At 38.6% G+C, this 8,829-nt stretch overlaps 2 protein-coding genes and 1 pseudogene across 3 annotated transcripts; all 3 read right to left on the bottom strand.

Moving 5' to 3' along the window:
* Positions 1 to 469: 469 nt before the first annotated feature.
* On the bottom strand, positions 470 to 1,968 carry LOC147489027 (UPF0481 protein At3g47200 pseudogene; annotated as a pseudogene). The gene has a single exon (XR_015201589.1). The product of XR_015201589.1 is annotated as a UPF0481 protein At3g47200 pseudogene (transcript).
* A 2,311-nt stretch (positions 1,969 to 4,279) lies between these two features.
* LOC147489025 (uncharacterized) lies at positions 4,280 to 8,284 on the bottom strand. The gene is made up of 2 exons (XM_086572892.1): positions 5,879 to 8,284; positions 4,280 to 5,725 (listed from the first exon to the last, which is right to left on the bottom strand). Exon 1 carries the CDS (start codon positions 7,952 to 7,954, stop codon positions 6,401 to 6,403), a length of 1,554 nt encoding a protein of 517 aa, XP_086429018.1. The 5' UTR covers positions 7,955 to 8,284; the 3' UTR covers positions 4,280 to 5,725; positions 5,879 to 6,400.
* Positions 5,634 to 6,398, bottom strand: LOC147489026 (uncharacterized). The gene has a single exon (XM_086574548.1). It carries the CDS (start codon positions 6,396 to 6,398, stop codon positions 5,634 to 5,636), a length of 765 nt encoding a protein of 254 aa, XP_086430674.1.
* Positions 8,285 to 8,829: the final 545 nt, after the last annotated feature.

Below are 8,829 nucleotides of genomic sequence, written 5' to 3'. Positions count from 1 at the left end.
ATTTAGTAAATGCAAACAGATATGTCGCTCACCAATCACTGGAGGCTCTAGAACATCTAGCTAAACCTACTTTACATTTACTGATACTAGAATTACTGTGTAAAAAATACTTAGACCCGCCGATCGATCATTATGATTTGGTACCCAGAAAAAACTAGTTAAAGAATTAATATTCAGATTTGACAATAAATTCAATTCAATGATTTCACTCATAGTGCCTTAATCTACAATTAACTTTCGAAATTAAAATCTATTGATGCCAATAAATTTTGTGAAAGAAGTATATATGATGAACAGCAAAACTAGCCAAAAAGCAGAGAAGAAAGTCTGAGCCGTGGTGAGTAGGTCAACTCTGTTTTATTTTAGCACTTTTGAAATCTCAAGGAAACAGATTGCACATTGCGATTGATACAAACAAAATTTTGAAACCACAAAATTTCATAGAATTTGGTATATGAAACTAGTTCAAAATTGAAAAGCTTAACGTCACCGTTTACCTGCAAATCATACCATTTGAACAAATATATTCATCTCAAAGCTGTACTAAGCTAGTACTACATTATAAATAGGAACATTGATTTACAATGATGGATGAAAGTAACCATAAACAGTGAAGAAGGTCTGAGCGAGGGTGAGTAGTAGGAGAATAACGGCTGCTAAGGCCGATATAAATGACCATGGTGTTTCGAAGTAAGTATGCTTGAAGCTTGCCCATTCTACATGGCAATCGTTATTATAGTACTCATTCACTTCCTCAAATAGTTTTGATAGATAACATCTTTCTATATCAAACACAGCATCTTTCCCCAAGTTGTTAAAGAAACGAGCCACCTCTTTGTCTGTACCGAAATAGTTTTGAATTATGTTGTTGTCACGGAGAAACCCAATATCTCTTGGGGTGTTGATGAGGCAGTCTAGAAATGTAGCATAAGTTGTTATGAACATGGAACAGTTCCTATAACATTGTTCAAAGGCAACAAAGTTTAGGAAGACGGAGCTGGTAAAATCATCAATGACTAGAGGTGGGATTTCAAGTACCCCGTGTCTAAATTTTACGTCCAAGAAACTATCGGCCTTGGCTGGCTTGAATTTGATACCTGCTCGACGAAGCCTTGACACGCTTTGGATCGTTTGGGTCGACATATTTACATGTCCTGATTGCTCTCCAATCTTAGGGAAGAAACTTTCACGAAACAAGTCAAGTAAATGCATTGCATTATGTTCATGGTACCTTTCAAGTACTTTATGAGGTCTCTGGACGACATTACTAAAGAAGCCTAAAGCCAATACAGCCAAGGAGGGACCCTTCTCCTCACCTGGAACTTTGGAAAGATCAAATAGACATTGGAGGACAAAAAAGGGAAGTTGGTTTTCTAGTCTAAGAAGATCTCTCGTAAGAAAGGGGAGTACCCATTGCATCGTGAAGATCGGATCATTTTGCTCAACTGGCACCAACATCCCAAATTTTCGAAATAGCTCAATTATGAAAAAACCATCAAGTACCATCATTTCAACAAAGGTACAAGTGTCGAGACTAATATCCTCGGAGTAGCAATTTCTTGCTCTCTCCTCCAAAGACGCTATGGCCACAAGATAGTCTTGCAGGTGTCGACCATTGTTTTGTGTCCGAGAGAGGAGGGAGCCTAGGAACCGCCACTTGTGCTCTTCGATCATCTTAAGGTGCTCTTTACCATGGTGATAAGGGCCTAGAGAGACAATATGGGGTTGATAAGCCTTGCTATTAATCTCTACAAGGCTTAGAGGAACTCTAAAGATGCAGCACGAGCTCTGACCAGCTGATTTTTGCAATAGACACGGTGTTCCCGTCATCTTCTGTTCCATAGAGTCTATCCATTCTTCTTTTACCTCCCATACTGGAATGGCTTCCTGATTTTCTTCTGTTTTCGGTGGTTTTCTCATTATTCTGGTTTCATCTGTTTCTCCTTCCATCTGTTTGAACCCCTTATGAGGTTAGTATTTATATTTGATCAGCACCATGCTTCAATTTAATAGTTACTACTATGATTATAAGCAATATATTCTTGTTTCTTGGATTATGGTTCACTTTTAGTTTACTGTTTAATTGTTTGTAATGTACACCACGCAAATAGCCTCTAGTCACTACTCAATTGCTTCTTAAGTTAAGTTAAGTTTTTTTTTTTTTTTTTTTTTTTTTTTAAGAAATAAGCTAGGGTTAGGCAGACCGCCACCTTTATTAATCAAGAAAAACGAGCATACATAGTTTCCCTTAGCATCCTCTTCTACTAACATACATAGTTCCCTATCTATGGGAGGCCCAACAAAAGATAAAAACTCTATAGGCCCTAATCCCAAACCTGCTAAATAGTCAGGCGGTTTATTGGATTCCCTATATACATGGTTAAAGGAACATAAAACAAAGAGAGTATTGAGCTATTGAATATGTGTAACTAAGTCCAAGCAATACCAAGGAGGTCCAGCTATTTTGGTGGTAGCTTGAACGGCCATCAACGAATCTGATTCTACTTCCACCATACGGATATCCATATATGCACATCTACTCAAGCCAATCTCGATTGCCTTCAACTCCTGGAAAATCACCGACTGCTTACCACCTGACCCTGTGAAAGCCAATAGGACCTTCCCGCTACTATCTCTTATCAAACCCCCATGACCTGTGTCAGGACTGTGCAAGCTTCCATCAGTATTTAGTTTTGCTCTTGGTTCGGGGGGAGGTATCCAGTTGCACCATTTAGTGACTGGTTCTTTGAAAGTTACTTGAAGGCCCAAAGCTAAACACAGGGACCGTGTCTCAACAGTATCAATCAAGGAGGTTACTTGAACTTGAATATATGGCTTCAATTGTATTTTGATTTGGGCAAGAATGACTGTAACAGGCTGGGCTCTATTGGAAAATCTTCGGGCATTTCTTTCTTTCAGTTGCATTTATGCAAAGACATATATATATTTTTATAGATCTCCCCCACATGTTTCCTCTCTTTACAGATTCTCAAGATGGAGGACCATTCCCTATTTGAACTCCTTGAATCAGTTGCAATACCAAGGAAACTTTTAATACCTGTTATGATATAAGTAAAGAAAGGACACTCGAATAATAGGTGGTTGGAATACTCTTGGCTTTGATTACAAAAACAACAGGATGAGTGATTAAGGATCTTCTTATAGACAAGTCTGTCTTGAGTTGACAAACTATTGGAAAATAGTTTCCAACAAGTGAATGAGTGTCGTGGGATTACCAACTTTCCCCACACAAAGCGCTGCCATCTCACCCTCGATCCTTGTCGACTCAAAGCAACATATGCACTATTGGAGGTAAATTGACCACTATGATGTGGTTTCCATATTACTCTGTCCACTGGAAGATGGTCATTAATGATAGTATTCAAGATCATGTCTTCCTTAAGCTCCGCACATTGCAAATTATGGATGACACTACTCCATGTACCATTATGTAAGAGCTGATTTACAGTAGCATCCAAAGGAAAATGGAGCTCAAGAATTGCTTGTGAGTGGAGGAGCAAATGATTGTTCTTGCACCACAAATCATGCCATATAAGAGTATTCTCATAATTGGCTATAGAGTACTCGATGTGCTCTTTTGCATCAGTTCTGCTTTTGAGTATACTCCTCCACGACCACGCACATTCAGAGGGAATATTCATGGTCCAGAAGAATTTTTTCTTGATGTGATTCTGCCATATCCATTCAACCCAGACATTTTCATCATTTGCATCTACTTTGAAAACGAGACCGCAATATGCACTCTTATTCCACACCTTCATATTCATAATACATAACCCTCCTTCCTTTTTTGGTTTACAAATAATATGTATAATTGCTTGGTGGAATTTTTTTTGGAATTAGTCCCACTCCAAAGAAAGTTAGCACAAATTTTTTCCACTTGTTCTAAGACAGTGATAGGGAGAATAAATGTTCTGGACTAATAGATGTGGAATTGGCTAAGAACAGAAGAAATCAACTGTAATCTACCAGCATGAGACAATAACCTAGATTTCCAATCAACAATACAGCCAGTGATTCTCTCAATGAGGGGTTGACATTCTCTAATGCCTAAATAGGCGGAGAATAGAGGCAGTCCTAGATATCGAACAGGAGGTTTCACAAATTCTATGTTCAAGATATTGGCCAAATCCAGAGTAGCCTGTTGACTTAAAGCACCAGTCATGATGGTTGTCTTATGAGAATTAATTTGAAGCCCCGTAGCATCCCCAAACTCCTGAAGATAGTCTTTGAGAGCATAGATAGATTGCACATCTCCTTTGCAAAAAAAAAAAAATAAATAAATAGCACATCATCTGCGAAGGCTAGGTGAGTAACTTGTGTTTTTTTACATTTTGAGTGGTACTTCATTTGGTTGGAGCATATTTTTCCTTTGATAACACAACATAAGATCTCCATCACCATAACAAAGAGATATAGAGAGATAGAATCTCCTTGTCTAAGACCTCGAGCTCCAGGGAAAAAACCATCGGGAACACCATTCACTAACACTGAGTAAAAGGGAGAAAAAAAACACATATATATCCATGACATGAACTTAGATGGGAACTGAAATCTTTTTATCATGCATGAGATAGTGTCCCAGCTTATCGTGTCATAAGCTTTCCGAATGTCGAGCTTGACAGAGCACTTAGGTGTTCCTCTCTTCCTATCATAGCCTCTGAGGAGTTCATGTGATAAAATAATATTATCTTGTATCGATCTTCCAGGGATAAAGGCTGACTGATTTCAAAAGATGAGTGAATCTATGAAGATTTTGAATTTGTTGATGAGGACTTTAGAGACACACTTGTAAACAGTGTTACAAAGTGCAATGGGTCTGAAGTCTTCCATTTTAGGCGGGTTACTCACTTTGGGGATGAGACACAAAAAGATAGTGTTAACTCCTCGAGGTATCTTGTTTGTTGTGAATACATTCTGGACTGCTCGTGTAAAGTCTGAACCCACCACATTCCAACAATGCTTGAAAAAAAAATGGGTTAAAACCATCTGGACCTGGTACTTTGTTATCCGACATATCAAAAAGGGCTTGCTTGATTTCCAATTCAGTTGGACATTCATCGAGTTGTTGTTGTAGAGCAGGAAGAACTACTTCTCGAACTTGTAGCTGCATAAAAAAATCGTCGACACTGACAGGGGCAGCATGTGAGCATAACAGAGCTTTATAGTACTTAACCATGAGCGCAGCCACTTCATGTTGACCAGAGGCCATACCTTGGTCTGAAGAGAGAGACCAGATACCACTCCTAGCTTTCTTTTCTTTGATAGAATTAAAGAAATAGGTAGTTCCTTTATCCCTATCCTTCATCCAGAGACAATCACTCTTTTGCAGTATATCCATATCTTCTGCGAGAGTTAGGTCTTTATACTTTTTCAAAGCCACTCGTTCCTGTTCGCCAATGATTGATCATTTGGGTTTTGTTGTAGGAGAATCTGAATATCTTGTAGTTCCTGCTTGGCATTGAGTACTCTTTCATGAAGGTTGGAGAAATTTAGCTTAGCCCACGGCCTGACCTTTTCCTTGAGTAATTTGAGTTTCTGAATCAGCATAACATAGGGTTGGAATAGATGGGAGTATTCCAAACATCCTCTAGCATAACAAGGAAACCATCTTAGATCGCCCAGAAGTTGCAGAATCTGAAAGGCTTTGCAGAACTCTTGAAGTCGATCCACTGAAAAACCATGGGAGAGTAGTCCGAAACTCCTTGTGGCAAAAATTCAGTATTAGTAAAAGGAAATTTTGAGTGCCATAAATTATTGTTTAGACATCGATCAATTTTAGACATGATATTAGTACTCCCAATGGATTTATTAGACCATGTAAAAAAGAAACCATTGTAATTAAGATCAGAAAGACCTGCCCCTTGCAAACACAAGTTAAAATCCACTGCTTCTTGATGATGCATAGGTTCTCCTCCAACCCTTTCATTTGCAAACAAAATGTTGTTGAAATCCCCTGTAACACACCACGGGCCATTTATAGAGTTATTGATGAGCATGATATCTTGCCATAGTTGTAGCCTCTCAGAATGGGAGTTACTTGCATATACCACTGTCAAAAAGAATTTTTCATTGTCCGGAAGATAGACCACCTTGCAATGAATGAACTGTGATGATTCTGAAATTTTATGGACACTCATGAAGAAAGGTTCCCAGCAGGCCCATATGCGCCCTGCAGGACTCTTATTATAGTTGTGGACATGTTGCCAAGAAGGGCAACATATATTCCTTATTTCATCATACTTATGGATTCTAACTTTTGTCTCCAAGAGACCAAAAAAACAAAGCTTCTTCTCAATCCTAATTTTATTTATTTCCTTAGCCCTCTGGATGTCATTGGTGCCTCTCACATTCCATATACTTAAAGGAGCAATCATCTTTAACGGTGTCTTTTATTTCTTGAACCCTTGGGACGACCCCTACTCTTCTTCCCAGTACTCTTGCTTGCACTATCATCCTGTGGTTTATTGTGTGATCTCAGGACAGGGCCCTTCTTTTTCTGGAACAGTGGAGTGGTGTGTTCAGCTGGTTCCAAATGAATTGTATTCCTATCATTAAAGTATTCGGTTTCTTCGACTGAGATTTCATCATCATCTGGCATTTCCCCGTCTCTAACATCCACTGCTAGGATGCTAAAGGCATTGTAATCTTCATTATACTGCAATTCTGACCCAGTTGTACTATCCAATGTCTCAACATAAGGTATTATGGCAGACTCCTGCTCCAAAGAATAAGGCATCAGGGAACTACGCACTTCTAAAGCTCTTGCTGGAATATCCCCTTGAAGTCTTTCCTCATGTCTAAGAGCTAAATCTGTACTCACACCTTCTCCTACAATATCCATAACACTCTCTACTGGATTAGCATCTGAACACTCAGGCACCATTACTTGGATAGTGTTACATGCTACTGCTTTAGCAGTATTAAGAGGTTGTGGCACCATTTCCCCATTTTCCGTTCTCCTACCGCCACTTTCAGGATTAGCAAGCCCTTCAGCCGCACTGGGAGCTGCATTACTATCTGACCCACTCTGTTTCAAACAGTTTATGGTCTTGTGTCCAAATTTTCTACAATTGCCACAGAATTTCGGAACCCAACCATATTCCACTACGATTCTCCTTACATCATCACCACCCATATTGATTTCGAAAGATTCGGGTAATTCAGCACTTATCTCAACTAACACACAAACTCTTGCATACGTAAGTCTCCTTTTAGATGCTGTTAGGCCATCCATTCTTTGTGGTTTACCTATTCTACTAGCAAGGAAACTCATCCCCTCATACAAATTTACCCAAATAGGAATAACTTTAACTGTCTTTTTCTTCTTTTCAATCTCCGGTGACCATTCTATAACAACAAAACATCTACCACCAATAAAAACCGGTCCAGCTTCTAGCACCAGACGTCTATCTTCTTCATTTTGAAACTTGAAATAATACAAGTTTGCATCCGACACCATTTCAAATTCACTCTTAGTACGCCACTTTTTTTTCAAGAATTCTTTGACCACTTTGTAAGGGAGTCGATGCTCTAAAAAAAACCCAACTACATACTCTCGCCAGTCGCTGAAACCTTTATGAATTATATCCATCAGGACTTGAGCAACCCCTTCAACAATTTGAAGATCAAACTGTTTGAGAGCAACATCCGAAGAATGACTCGTACTAGATTGAAAGAGTGAGCTCCAGTTTCTTCTTGTTTGATTGGGTGTAGGAGCTACACCATTGCTCTGTAGTGGAACAAAACCTATTTGTTGTGTTGTTGCAGCACCCATCTCGTTGCTCAAAGAGGGAAGGACCAGAAAAGTTGGAGACTCACCTTGCGAAGGAGTCTGACCTTGCAAAGTAGAAGAGATTGAAACTTGTTGTTGAACTTGAGACGAGGTTGGAAGAGGGGGAAAGGATTGAAGATTATCAGCTGATAAAGCCATCAGGATAGTTCTGCCAAGTTACTTGAATACTAAACGGAGAGAGATTTCTTTCACCGAAGAACTCTCGCTGTAAACAGCGGAGAATTTTACCGAAAGTGGAAAGAAAAGAAGTACGTTTGGGATAAGAATTCTGGACGAGTAGGCGAGTTTTCTATATTCTAAGTAATGAAAAGGAGCACTGAATCAGGAACTCAACTTAAGTAATCTCACTCCCATTCTCTCCTAAAAGCGACCCCATTAACAAAAAACTGTTATGGTCATGTAATTGCTTCTTAAGTTTAGTTTATAATTTCCATCACTAAAGACTAAATTTGTTTTTTTGGGTTAAGTTATAAGAGGGTCTTATAAGACCATGTGTTATAAGAGGGTCTTATAAGATGGTCTTATAAAGTGGTTTGTTTTTCATTTTAAGTTCCTTTTATAAACATTTGTAAAAATAGAAAAAACAAATACATAACATCTTATAGATAGTTATTTGACAAATATAACTTTACTTTACATCACATTTAACATGAATAGATTAATTTGAAACAAAGATATAGTTTGATTTTTTATTTCAAATCAATTTTGATAATTAGAATATCGATTTTAAGAAACTACTTTAATTGGCAGTGGTGGTAGTGGTCTTAATAGCACGGTGGTGGTGGTAGTGGAAGTGATGATATTGGTCTTAATAACACGCTGGTGGTAGTGGTAGTAGTAGTAGTAGTAGAAGTGGTGGATATCTTAATAGCACGATGGTGGTTGTGGTGGTGGTGATAGTCTTAATAGTACGGTGGTAGTAGTGGTGATGGTAGTGGTAGTGAAGGTGATGATATTGGTCTTAATAGCACGGTGGTAGTGATGGTGGTGGTGGTGGTGATAATCTTAATAGT

Source organism: Coptis chinensis, chromosome 7 (assembly GCF_015680905.1).
Source record: "Coptis chinensis isolate HL-2020 chromosome 7, ASM1568090v1, whole genome shotgun sequence".
NCBI classification, from domain to species: domain Eukaryota; kingdom Viridiplantae; phylum Streptophyta; class Magnoliopsida; order Ranunculales; family Ranunculaceae; genus Coptis; species Coptis chinensis.
The sequence above is the reverse complement of the archived record's forward strand: the minus strand, read 5'-3'. Positions and strand labels throughout refer to the sequence as shown.